The sequence below is a fragment of the Lampetra planeri genome, chromosome 34, assembly GCF_965212315.1.
Source record: "Lampetra planeri chromosome 34, kcLamPlan1.2.h2, whole genome shotgun sequence".
NCBI lineage: Eukaryota > Metazoa > Chordata > Hyperoartia > Petromyzontiformes > Petromyzontidae > Lampetra > Lampetra planeri.
The window spans coordinates 123,622-136,615 of NC_136140.1; the positions used below are offsets into that span (position 1 = coordinate 123,622).

The following is a 12,994-nucleotide window of genomic DNA, read 5'->3' on the forward strand; positions in this document are numbered from 1 at the left end:
GGATCTCAGTACACATTAATCCCTGCCTTCTGAATACAGGTGCCAATTCCCGCATCGTGAAGAGTCAAACTCGGACGGGTGGCGATTCTCGTGTTCGCAGACATGAATATGAAAACAGTGATTGCTAAAACATCATCGGTTACAGTTGTATGTACAAGAACCCACTTGCGAGTGAACGATGCGCACCAAAGTTGCATTTATATTTTATTTAGCTTTTGTCCACAGCAACGTTAGTGTCAGCTAGCATATACGAGACACGTTACAGATACACGGTCTGCACATTAAGAGCGATCAGAAATGTTTTTGGTTCTCCTGCCGGCAACGTGCCACGATGGGTACGCGGTGTAACGTTGACCCGACTGACATCTACCTCCATCAGCATCTTATTCGTTCACATTTCATCAGTTTAACTCCTCAAATCCAAGTGCCTTGAAATGGATTCACACAACACTGTCATGCGTACGCACCACTTACAAACGTCACTTTGGTACGACAAATACCACGGCTAACATTAAATTAGTACGCGATCATCCTGCGACTGTACGAACAGTTGTGCAAAGTATAAAAATAGGATGTTTCACGTGATAACTTTGTTTAAAAAAAACACTCTAGCCAAGTCACCCACAGTTATTTTTATAAGTGTGTCCGTAGAGAGATTCTGGTCACCAGTGAATCGTCGTCGCAACGATGTTCGGTAAGGCACGACGGCACTGACATCTTAACAAGCACTGTACTGCTGGCGAGCTCTGCTGTAGTCGAACCAGTGCAACTCTGAGTCACGTACACACACTGCATCGTCAGTTATAAAATGAACCATGGTGCAAAAACCAAATATAAAACACGAGACACGTTTAAGAAAAGTCACACATTTCCTCAACAGCTTGAAGACCCGAGTTACTGCTGGAATTCATTGGAGAGACATTGGCCTGTAGTCACAGCTTGGCTCAGGCTTGGCTGTGGCACAAGTGAGCCATAGATCAGTCACCATGCTTAACCTGAGCTGGCTCTGGGCAATGGTCACAGACGTGTACGAGATATTCGCATGATCCGTGCCGAACCACGACTGTTCACTCACGCGTCATTGAAATCATCTGAGCGGCTCAAGCCTGAGCTGGGCTGTGATCGAGGACATGGTCCATAGACTGTGTCGTGCTTCATTGAGAAGGGCAAGGGTATCCTCACTGCTATTCATCAGCAAACCAAAACGCCACCGCCGCCACTGTCACAAGTCACACATTGGACAGCAATGGCTGATTATATCAGAGGCAAACTAAAGGTTTTCCCAAATGCTTAAATATGACGCTGAATTGATACGTCTTTTAGTGTTCATTATTTTGCTTGCTTACCTAGAAAAGCCTCACTGAGTCTCAATAATTTTAAAAGAAAAGGGTTCTACCAAGTTTTCATAGTAGGGGGGCGATGTTTCTGCTGCGCGTAATCCTAATTGAGTAATTTGCAATACCAGTTACATTTGTCACGTTTTTTTTGCTATGGGAGGAACCCCGCGCAGAACAGGGGGAAGAGATGACAAACTCCACAGACAGGCGCCAAGCTAGGACTTGAACCCAGGCGCTTCTTGCTGCGAGGCGCACGTGTCACCACTGCGCCTGATCAGTGTAGTCATCAAACAGCGCGAGTCACCCCCCGGGATCACACGCGGACGAGGCATCAGAGTGCGCGCGTGTTTGCAGACACCCTCTCTCTTCCTGCTCTTCATATAAAGCGGCGGCTGCTCATGCTGCCACTGCTGCAGTGGGACTCATCAAGCCATTTAGGAACGGCACCTACGCAACAACAAAGATGCACTAAGTGTTTTTAATTTTGCTGATTTTGGACACCACTGTTATATTTTGATCTGAAAGGTACAGCTTAGGTAAAAAAATTGCTTAAAAACCAAAAAGTCATTCACTTTAGCAATAGTATTGTAAAATATTTTTTTCATTACAAAGAATCGTGAAAAAAATTTCGCGTAAAAACGTGTACTGCAAAAGTCTGGACCCTGGTAGCGTTCTTAAGATTAAAAAAACAAACTTTGTAAAAATTCAAGTTTTGTGCAGCTGTAATGTCTTCTCGCGTCAGAGACGTCAGCCCAGGATCTTGGGGAACACGGTTCTCGGGGGCCCCGCGGGGCTGTGCTCGTGCTGCTGCTGCTGCTGCTGGTGGTTGTTGGCGGACGCCGTAGCGCGAGTCCGGTGCTTCCCCGACGAGCCGGCGTGCGGCGCCGGCGGCAGCTTGGCCAGCGGGTCCGAGCGGCCTCCGCGGCGGCCCCCGTCCCCCCCGGCCGCCGCGGTGCCGGCGCCCGCCCCTCCGCCGCCGCCCCCGGCCCCCGACTGCGGGGGGGGCCTCGGCAGGCGGCGCCGGAGCCACGGGTGGCGCAGCGCCTGGGCGGGCGTGAGGCGCTCCGAGGGCTCCCACTCGAGGCACCCGCGCAGGAAGTCCAGCAGCAGGGGGTCGTCGCAACCGCGCAGCGCCGCCGGCAGCTCGCGACTTGCCGGCGGCCCGCGCGGCTTCCCGCGGCGCGAGCGCCCCGCGTTGAGCACCACGGCGCCGTCGGGCGCCTCGGTTACGCTGCAGTAGCGCGGGTGGCCGCGCGAGCTCACAAAGTTGCGCGAGCGCTTGCCCTGGGCGAGCAACCGCTGCGGCGGCATGCCCAGCAGCTCCATGGCGCAGGCCAGCTGGTCGCCCTCGTCCTCGCCCGGCAGCAGCGGGCTGCCCGTGAGCAACTCCGCCAGGATGCAGCCCAGGCTCCACATGTCGATGGGCGGGCCGTAGCGGGCGCCCAGCACCACCTCCGGCGCGCGGTAGAAGCGCGACTGGATGTACGTGTAGACCCGCTGGTGCTCGAAGCAGCTCGAGCCAAAATCTATCACCTGCGCCGGCAGCATCAAGAAGTTAAAGCAAACATTTACGTTTGGTAAAATGGTGAACGTACAATTTAAATACACGGGAATACCATATTAGGTACTATATCGTGTGTAGGCGATGCACTATATCATTAAAAGGCAAAGTGACTACCTGCTCAGATGATTATGGAGGCATTGGTGCTCATCTCTTGATTACATCTCTGAGCCTATGCTGGAAATTCTACATTCTTATGACAGGGCCGAGTCTTTCCATAAGGCAACCATCCCCAAAAAGTGGTGCCAATTTTATCGACCCGGAGGGATGATGGCTGAGTTAACCCCTAACAAGGATTTATGTTCATTCACCCAGGAAAGTCTCACTGAGTCTCACAACTCTATTTGAGGAGGGTTCTGTCATATTTTTCACAATAGGGTTAGATGTTGCTGCTGCTATATGCGATCCCAATCGTGTAATTTGCAGGTAATTATTCAGCACTGGGACGCTTTGCCAATACCAGTTACATTGTGCGTGTGTGTTTAGCTAGAGCGGGAGAACATACAAACTCCACGTGCCGAGTCAGACCTCGAATCCAGGAATGTCTTGCTGTGAGGCATGAGTGGCACTACTGCTCTGCCTTCAGTCTAAATGAATTACTCATCACAATGAGATGATGTCAATGACAGGACGACATTTTTACCATTTCCACTGACGCCTCCATCACTCCCGCTGCTTCACCTAACGGTTGACTCCGCAGATTGAGCTTGCCCTGCCCCAAAACATCAGCCTTGGTCACTCTACTGCTGGATGAAGGCCTCCACAAGCCACCACACGAGTTGATTTCCTCGCATCCTCTCGGACGCGCTGTGTAAAATTATTCTTGATCGTCGCCCATCATCGTTTCCTTCCAGTGGCAACGTGTTCTGCCCAGGCCCACTCACCTTCCTTCCCAGTTTGAATGGCGTCTCTAGCCCGCGTGTTTCCTCTCATCTATGCCATCCTCTTCCTCTTTCTCATTGTCATTTTAAGCAGGTGTCTCTCCACGCTTCTTTGCGCACTTTTTGTTCCGTATTTTTAATGACCATGTTTTTGAACGATGTGTCCTAGTAGATAGTCGTGTGCACTTTCTCTTTATGCATATGTATGTAGGCACATGGACCAGTGGTCCATGTGTCTACATACAGTTAAAGGGAGGCAGGGTGGCAGGGTGGCGGTGCAGTAGCAACACTCGTGCCTCACAGCCAGAAGCACCTGGGTTTGATTCCCGACTCAGGCACCTTTCTTCTGCGTGGAGTTGGCATTCTCTCCCCCTGCTCTGCATGGGTTTCCTCCCATAGCTAAGACACACAACGTAACTGGTATTGGACAAATGTCCCAGTGCTGAAAATGTACCTGCAAATTACTAATTTGGGATTACACACAGCAGCAACAACATCACCCCCACTACCAAAACTTGTCAGGACACTCCTGAATTAAATACTGAGATTTGAGACTCAAGTGAGGCTTCCCTGGGTAAAGGAGCAACGCGTACCTTGATGCCGCTGCGCCCGGGCTGCTTCAGGAGAATATTCTCTGGCTTCAGGTCGCAGTGAATGATGCGGTTCCGGTGCAGCGTGTCCAGACACTGCAGGATCGAGTGCGCAAACTTCCGCACCAACGCCAAACTAAACCCCTGGAACTTGTTCTTCTTGATGAGCTCGTAAAGATTCATGCTGAGCAACTCGAAGGTCATGCAGACATGCCCGCGGAAAGTGAAGCTCTCCAGCAGGTGGATGATGTTCATGCTGTTCTCCCGGTCCTGCTTGCGCAGGTGCTCCAGGATGCGGATCTCCTCCGCCGCTTGCCGGTGAAAGCGTTTCTCGTTGCGCACCATCTTGAGCGCCACATGCGTCTGGGTCTTGTGGTCAAAGGCCTTCACCACCTGCCCGAAGCTGCCCTTGCCGATGACCTTGAGCACCTCGTAGCGGTAGGCGATGTGGTCGTGCGCGACGTGCACGTACGAGCCCTGCTCGTCGTCGTAGCCGCAGTTGCTCGCTCCGCCCACGACCCCCGGCCGCTTCTTTGCATTGTGCCCCACGAAATATATCTCCGCGTAGTTGTAAATCTCCTGGTGCTCGTACGCCGTAAGCTTCTGCCCATACAGCCGCACCGCCTGCTCGGGAGACGCCGGCTGGCTCCGCTGCTTGCCGCCATTGTTGTTGTTGGGGGACGCGGAGCACGAGGCGTGATTAGTGCGGTCGCCGGACTTGGTGGAGGCTGGGCTGGCGCCGGCGCCGAGCGTCTTATCGGCTGCGCGCACCGCCGGCAGCGCGTGGGCCTTGCCGGCCAGCGGTGCGCCGTTGGGCTGCGACGCGAGCACCGGCCGCCGGGCACCGACGCCGGGGCTGTCGACATACAGCTGCTGCACCTGCAGCTGGGAGTGCGCCGAGAGCAGCGGATCGCCCGCGCCAGGCCTCGACGTGCCGCCCTGCTGTGGCCGTTCGGCGCGCACGTTGCCGAGGGAAGACACGCAGTCGAGTCAGTGCAAGGTCGGTGATTAGTACCGGTTATTGTTGTGCCAGCGGTATATACGGTGAAAATCGGTTCGTACTCGTTTACAGCACGTATAGAAAAGTCTCTTGCAATAAACACAGCGCGTTTTGATTGGAACCGAGAAACGAAGGGAGCTGACGCTGCCGTGGTGGTCGTGGTGGTGTCATGGGCAGCAGCATAATGGACTTGCAATCCAGAGGTCGCCGGTTCCATTCCTTTCCCAGCGCAGAAGTTGAAACAATGAGGCACGTTTATTAAATCCTCCAACCCCTGGCTTTTAGAACCAGTAATCGATTCTCAAAACGGTTACCGCTTTTCGGTGCGGTGAACCACCCCTGCGCTCAGTGGCTCGGCAGTAAAGCAATCAGAAGGATGAGAGTTCAATCCTGGATGACGATAATTATAATTTTCTTTGTTTAGTGTCAAGACTCTTATTAAGAAGGGTCCTAAAAAGTGTTTACAGTCGGGGGCAATGCTGCTGTGTGTGATCCCAATTGAGCAATTTGCAGATAATTTTTCAAAATTGGGATGTTTTGCCAATACCTGTTACATTGTATATTTTATTTGTGGAAACTGGAGAACCCATGCAGGACAGGGGGAGAAAACATCCTCCACACAGAAAGGCACCCCGAGTCGGGTATAGACCACATGTTGTGCTGTCTGCGAGTCAAGAGCGTCCACCACTGCGCTGGCCTGCCCCTCATGTCTCGTCATTACGGAAAACAATGTTGTCACAAAGGTTTGGATCCACAAGGGCCTGCAGGACCTAGTGATTCTGTAGGACGAGGGACCGTGGCACTCGCGAGCGAGATGGGAGAAGATGATCCCTGTGTCCACAGATATGTAATGTACTACTGCCAATTACCATTTTTAACAACCAAGATAAAGAAGCAGAAAATTTGCCTCCTTCCCTCAACTGTTCATTCACATAAAATATACAAATATTTTGACACATCCCACGGCCTCCTGGAGTGCATATCACAATCAGCAGTCAGGCTTGCTTGAATTAATTCTGGCCAACTGCCAGATGTCTATAGGCAAGAACCCTTTCAATTCGACATTGGTCCTGGTTCAAGACAAAACTATGTAAGTCAAGAGCTCGAAGTGTTCCCGTGTCCCCATGTCTCTGTGAGACTGCGACCATTTTGCAGGCCACGCGCGACGTTCACGAGGTGAACGCTCCCTGGCGCCGCGTCCTCACCGGCTGGCTCCTCAGGGGCGGTAACTCCACAGGCGTGACCGGATCTCCGCGGTGGCGTGGGGGGCCGGACTCCGGGCCCTTGTCTCCGGAACCGGCCACTGCAGCAGCAAGAAGACAAGAAATCGTGTCACTTCATTCACAACATCTGTAATTGACGAGGAAACCCAGCACAACAGAAACATTAATGCCGGCTGGGAATGGAGTTAGCAAAACACAGAGGTGCACAGCATGGCATGTACAAAGGATCTCAGCCTTATTCAGACCACCAGCGGAAAATAACTGGCCGGCTACATTTTTTCAACTCTTTGAGTTGGTGGTCTAATCTAAACATTGGCCACACGTTGTTATTTTGCACTGGTGGTCTGGAAAAGGCGGAGACCTTTTTACATGCAATGCTGTACACCTTGGTGTCGTTGAATATAATCTTATCGCTTAACATTACACTTCATAACGTGTAATCTGTGCCCCACGCTCACACCATCATTCACGCCCCGTGATGTCACCAAACCTCTTGCATTATTGGCCAACTCCACATAATTTAATGTGCTCCACACGCGCAGCACCAGACACCCTGGACTATGGACACCCTGCGCCACACAACCAGCCCTGCACGCCTTGCACCAGACACCCTGGACACTTGACACCCACCACCCCCGAGCAGTGCGTCCTGCACCCCCCTTGCGTGGCCCGCATCTTCCCCGTGGCTGCGAGTCGGGGGTGACACTAAACGCGAATTCGCGGCGTTGGCAAAACTCCCCAATGCGGGGCTCCGCAACCGATTCATGAGACGCGGGCTCCCTCGGGCACTTGCAACGAAGATGTATCCACCCAAGTGGCAACCGACGACTCCTCCGACCACATCACCGCCCGTGTCGCCCCGCTCCTCCCCGGGGCTCCGGTACCTGCTGGGGCTGACGCCGCCTGCAGCGGCCTCCTCGTCACGAACATGGCGACTCTTGCCGGCCAGAGCCCCCAGTCTCCCCCCGTGTCTCCGTGTACCCGTGTCTCCCTGTCTCCCCCCTGTGTCTCCCCCGTGTCTCCCCCTGTGTCTCCCCCGTGTATCCGTGTCTCCCCCTGTCTCCCCCCTGTGTCTCCCTGTCTCCCCCTGTCTCCCCCCGTGTCTCCGTGTACCCGTGTCTCCCCCTGTGTCTTCGTGTCTCCCCCCTGTGTCTCCCCCGTGTCTCCCCCCTGTGTCTCCCCCCGTGTCTACCCCTGTGTCTCCCCCTGTGTCTCCCCCCGTGTCTCCGTGTACCCGTGTCTCCCCCTGTGTCTCCCCCCGTGTCTCCGTGTACCCGTGTCTCCCTGTCTCCCCCTGTGTCTCCGTGTCTCCCCCTGTGTCTCCCCCCGTGTCTCCGTGTACCCGTGTCTCCCCCTGTGTCTCCGTGTCTCCCCCCGTGTCTCCGTGTACCCGTGTCTCCCCCCGTGTCTCCGTGTACCCGTGTCTCCCTGTCTCCCCCTGTGTCTCCCCCTGTGTCTCCCCCCGTGTCTCCGTGTACCCGTGTCTCGCCCCGTGTCTCCGTGTACCCGTGTTTCAGATGACAGGCTCTCAATTGTGTGTGTTTCTCGTGTCATGCACCTCTGTTTCCCCTCATCTCTATCTCCCAGTGCCTCGCGTTCCTGTATATCTTTCTCTGCCACTCGTGCGTCTCCAGGTCCCTTGGTATATTTGTCTTTCCGTATCTCTCTCCGTGTTTATCTCCGTGCCTCTGTCCCCGTGTCTCTCTCCGCGTGTCTCTCTCCGCGTGTCTCTGTCCCCGTGTCTCTGTCCCCGTGTCTGTCCGTGTCTCTGTCCCCGTGTCTCTGTCCCCGTGTCCCTGTCCCCGTGTCCCTGTCCCCGTGTCCCTGTCCCCGTGTCCCTGTCCCCGTGTCTCTGTCCCCGTGTCTCTGTCCCCGTGCCTCTGTCCCCGTGCCTCTGTCCCCGTGCCTCTCTCCCCGTGTCTTCGCGTGTCCCCGTGTCTTCGCGTGTCCCCGTGTCTTCGCGTGTCCCCGTGTCTTCGCGTGTCCCCGTGTCTTCGCGTGTCCCCGTGTCTTCGCGTGTCCCCGTGTCTTCGCGTGTCCCCGTGTCTTCGCGTGTCCCCGTGTCTTCGCGTGTCCCCGTGTCTTCGCGTGTCCCCGTGTCTTCGCGTGTCCCCGTGTCTTCGCGTGTCCCCGTGTCTTCGCGTGTCCCCGTGTCTTCGCGTGTCCCCGTGTCTTCGCGTGTCCCCGCGAACCGGACCCCGCATCCCAAGATGGCGGCTCCCTCCCTTGCACCGCTCGGCGCCAGCGCCCCGCAACGTCTCCCACTCCCTCGCCTCACGCTCCCTCACACTCCCTCTCACGCTCCCTCTCACGCTCACTCACTCACACTCCCTCACACTCCCTCTCACACTCCCCTCACTCACTCACTCGCCGAGTTCCTCGTCTCTCGACCCGCGCGTCTCGGCGCCACCGCGTCTCCCTCACGCCGAGCCCAGGGACCGCGGGGGCGGCGTCTCTATGGCGACGCGTGGCCCCGACCTCGGCCCCGGGGACCGTGGCGATTTCACCGCGAGGCTCCATCCAGACCGCCCACGCGAGGCGGCTGCTGCTGCCCCCCCCCGCCCCCCCCCCCTGCCCCCCCCCGCGCCCCCCCCCGCGCCCCCCCCCCTCGCGCCCCCCCCGCACCCCCGCCCGCACCCGCCCCCCCCCCGCGCCCCCCCCTGCCCCCCCCGCCCCCCCCCGCCCCCCCCCGCCCCCCCCGCGCCCCCCCCCCGCGCCCCCCCCCGCGCCCCCCCCGCGCCCCCCCCCGCGCCCCCCCCGCCCCCCCCCGCGCCCCCCCCGCGCGCCCCCCCCCGCCCCCCCCCGCGCCCCCCCCCGCGCCCCCCCCCGCCCCCCCCCGCGCCCCCCCCGCGCTGTGCGCCCGCGACCAACCCCGGGGGGCGGCCGCCTCCATTCAATCTCCCGGTGCGGCAAGTTGGGGGTGGTGGGTGGCGGTGGCGGGTGGCGGGTGGTGGGTGGCGGGTGGTGGGTGGCGAGGGGCGGTGGTGGGTGGCGGCCTGCAGTGTGGTGGGTGGCGGTGGTTGAGTCGCGGTGTGTGTCACTCAAAGGCTTACGCGCCCATAGTTGGTTCATTAAGACGTGTGTGTATATTGTTAGTTTAACACGTAGACTTTCGTGACAAGTTTATTGTTACGAGATAATTCTGAGTAAAGTCACCTACTTTTAAAAGTTAAGTTTAAAAAAATGTATTACCAATACCATTAAACATTTACTAATTTGTCCAGGAAAGCCATGCTGAGTCCTCTGAATCTCTTTCAGGATGGTCCTGCATTTTTTTATTTTAAGATGTTTCGAGACTGTTTATATCATGGGACCTCCTTTGCCAGTGTCAAAATATGATTATCGGTTTTCCCCTTTTTTCTGGCAACAAAACAGGTGTCAGGATTCATCTTCTTGGTTCTTTCGGTAAAGTCACGTAGAAGGGAAATAATAAAATAATAAAAATAAAACATTATACAATAATTCTCACGTTTCGGCCACAACGCAAGCAGCCGTCCTCAGGTGAAGAAATAGGTCTGTCGAGAAGACAGCGTCTTCAGAAACAGGTCTGAGAGAGAGCGTCTGAAGATGCTGTCTTCTCGACAGACCTGTTTCTTCACCTGAGGACGGCTGCTTGCGTTGTGGCCGAAACGTCGTGCGAATTATTTTGTTTTATTTTTATGATTTTATTACTTGCCTTCTACGTGACTTTACCGAAAGAACCAAGAAGATGAATCCCTGCAGTCACGAAAGCTTTAAATCGAAAAAGGTGTCAGGATGTTAAAACATCAAACTGAAACCTTTAACATGGAATCATGTCGACATTAACCACAGCTACTTGTGGTGAAAATACAAACAAAAACATGCTCTGACAGTATATGCAGCATATATGCAAATACTTGTTTTGATTCCTTGCAAAAGGTTTCAGTTTGGTGTTTTTACATCCTAACACCTGTTTTGTTGCCAGAAAAAATGGGAAAACCTCTTCTTACATTATTCCCTTACGGATGGAAACAGATGGCGAGAAGTCGACCTGCTGTAACTGCCTTCCAGTGAGCCAGGCCATGGAACCTCGACACTCGCGCGGTGATCCACCAACCCTGGCTGCTGCCTCCCGGCAGTGCCACGTGCTGCAGCACAGCCAGCACCGCCTGGCTGGGAGGAATCGTACCGAGCTGACAATCGATGTCAACTCCCGTGGCTGAGCTCAAGCGAGCAGCTTCGCCATCCGGAATGTTGCAAGTTCAAATCCTGGTTGAGAGTTGACTCGGCCCACCATTCCTTCGGGGATAAATTAAATACCAACTTTGTGGGGAAGCCAACCGCGGTCGTCCTCTGGGTCGACTCACCCCGACATAGGAATGAAGAATTTCCACACGAGCTCCGATGACTTATTGTTCATCGGAGCCGGAGCTCGCTCGGACTCGACACACCGTCTTGGGTACTTGCTGCCCATGGGAGGTGGACGCGGGGCACAGACAAACACATCCCTCTCGCTCCTCTTACTGTGTGAACGCAATGCAACTGTAAACACCAGGAGAGTTTTTTGCTTGTATTTATTATGAAACAAATTCAAATACAAAAAAAGCATACAAATGTATTTCATGTTGTAGCACAACGGAAAAGTGGAGTTTGTTCAACTCTTTGGTAATAATCTGATTTTAATTCCACTGTATACCGAGTGACACTGATCGCAGCCGTTCCTTTTCAGTGTTGCTGTGCTGTACTTCCTTCTACTGGCGAGCCAGGGTATGGCTCCTCTTCAATGCCCATGGGAAAGAAGTTTTGCAACATGTGTGATCCACCAACCCTTGCCTTCAAAGTGCGAGATTACAGGCTACTTGCATACCCACCAACAACATCCTGCTAAATTACCAATGGCACGTTCTGGTAATTTACAGTAGAAATATGTGGACGGCTATATAGACTTTGGAATTAAGGCTGCAGGAATGATGAGTTCAGTTGATGTGTAACGAGCTGAGAACTCAACAGACCAGAATGAGTCTCACTGCAAGAGTGAGCGGGGTAAAGCAAGGTTGTCATTATGCTTGTTTAACCAGGAAAGAGGGTCCTGCCAAGTTTTGGCAGTAGGGGGCAATGTTGCTGCTATGTGTGATCCCAATTCAGGAATTTGTAGGTAATCTTTTAGCATTGAGATGCTTGGCCAATGCCAGGAAACCAAATTTAAGACAGAGGCGCCAGAGTCAAACCCGGTCGCAACTTGCAGTGTGGCACAAGCATCACCACAGGCGCAACTTGCAGTGTGGCACAAGCATCACCACAGGCGCTGCCACCCTGCTGCACAGCGAGTGGAGTGAACGCGCATTTGAAGGCAGCAGAGACGCAGACCGCCCACCCCGTCGTGCACACTGGTGACAGTGCTACTCTTTTTTTGAGCGCATCGCTTGCGCGGGCCTGGCTTGCGGCCACACGAGCCTCCAAGGCACCATCACGACTGTGACGGCCGCCAGCAGCAGTAACGCGGCGTGTGCGGGGTGGTAGGCCAGCCAGCTGAGCGCAACGACGGTCACTGAGAGCGACACGGCGCCGATCGCCGCAAACACCGACAGGCCAAGGTTCACGAGGTCACGCACCAGCGGCAGCCAATCCACTGCAGAGGCCAAAGGGACACACGCACACGCCCCCCCTCAACGTCTTAGTCACCACCACACACCGCTCGCATTTCGGACAAAAATTCACGCAGTTCTCAATCGATCTTGGTTAATTCCATACAAACACCCGCAAATACAGCACGTCTACAGTGTCCCTGCTGCTGCTGGCCGCGACATTTCTTACCGAGCGTGTGGACGATGTTGACCATGAGCCTGATAGCCAAGTACATGAGAAGCAGGCCGGCGGCACGCAGTGCCCAGCTCAGCTGCCGGTTGCTCTGGTGCTCCAGCTCAAAGAGCTCCTGCGGGGAGGCAGAGAGCCATCATAATAGAGCACCATCGCTTTGAGACCCGGAGTGCAGGTGCTACAGAGGAAGCAGCAGCATTGGTGGCCCTAACCTCTTGACCTTGCATAACAATAATCGACGTCGTCCTGGAGAATAAAATTAACTAAATAAACAAGCGGACAATACACGCTGCATTCACATCCCATCGGGCCACACCTGGGAGTGCACCACGACAGTAGCGTTAGCTCAACGCAAGCGAGACTCTGGACCGGTTTCGACATCCACTGTCTCAACAGCAGAGTGAGGCTTGCGTCACCTTACAAATAGTTCTCTTCAGAGTAGTTTATTACCACACTCAGTGGCTGAATGGCAGCAGGAGCTCCTCCATCCCTCTCTTCAGTTTAACCACCGGCCAAGTGGCTCGGTGCGAGTGGCTCACAGCAATCGGAATGTTCTGAATTCAAATCCTCACTTGGGGTCGACTCAGCGTGTGTAATCGTCCCTCCGGAGTCAATGAAATAAGC

General features: G+C 54.8%; 1 protein-coding gene and 1 long non-coding RNA gene across 4 annotated transcripts; both read right to left on the reverse strand.

Moving 5' to 3' along the window:
- Positions 1 to 191: 191 nt before the first annotated feature.
- On the reverse strand, positions 192 to 9,035 carry LOC144729986 (dual specificity tyrosine-phosphorylation-regulated kinase 2-like). Of its 3 annotated transcripts, none has more exons than XM_078610412.1 (4): positions 8,960 to 9,035; positions 6,575 to 6,672; positions 4,373 to 5,311; positions 192 to 2,870 (listed from the first exon to the last, which is right to left on the reverse strand). In XM_078610412.1, coding segments are annotated over exons 1-4 (1,824 nt in total). In that variant the 5' UTR covers positions 8,961 to 9,035; the 3' UTR covers positions 192 to 2,084. The 3 variants fall into 3 exon arrangements, with proteins under 3 accessions (XP_078466538.1, XP_078466537.1, XP_078466536.1); XM_078610411.1 differs by having other exon boundaries at positions 8,956 to 9,031; XM_078610410.1 differs by lacking the exon at positions 8,960 to 9,035 and adding an exon at positions 7,477 to 7,579.
- A 2,075-nt stretch (positions 9,036 to 11,110) lies between these two features.
- On the reverse strand, positions 11,111 to 12,503 carry LOC144729987 (uncharacterized). The gene is made up of 2 exons (XR_013587776.1): positions 12,368 to 12,503; positions 11,111 to 12,182 (listed from the first exon to the last, which is right to left on the reverse strand). It is a non-coding gene; the product is annotated as an uncharacterized LOC144729987 (long non-coding RNA).
- Between the last annotated feature and the right edge of the window lie 491 nt (positions 12,504 to 12,994).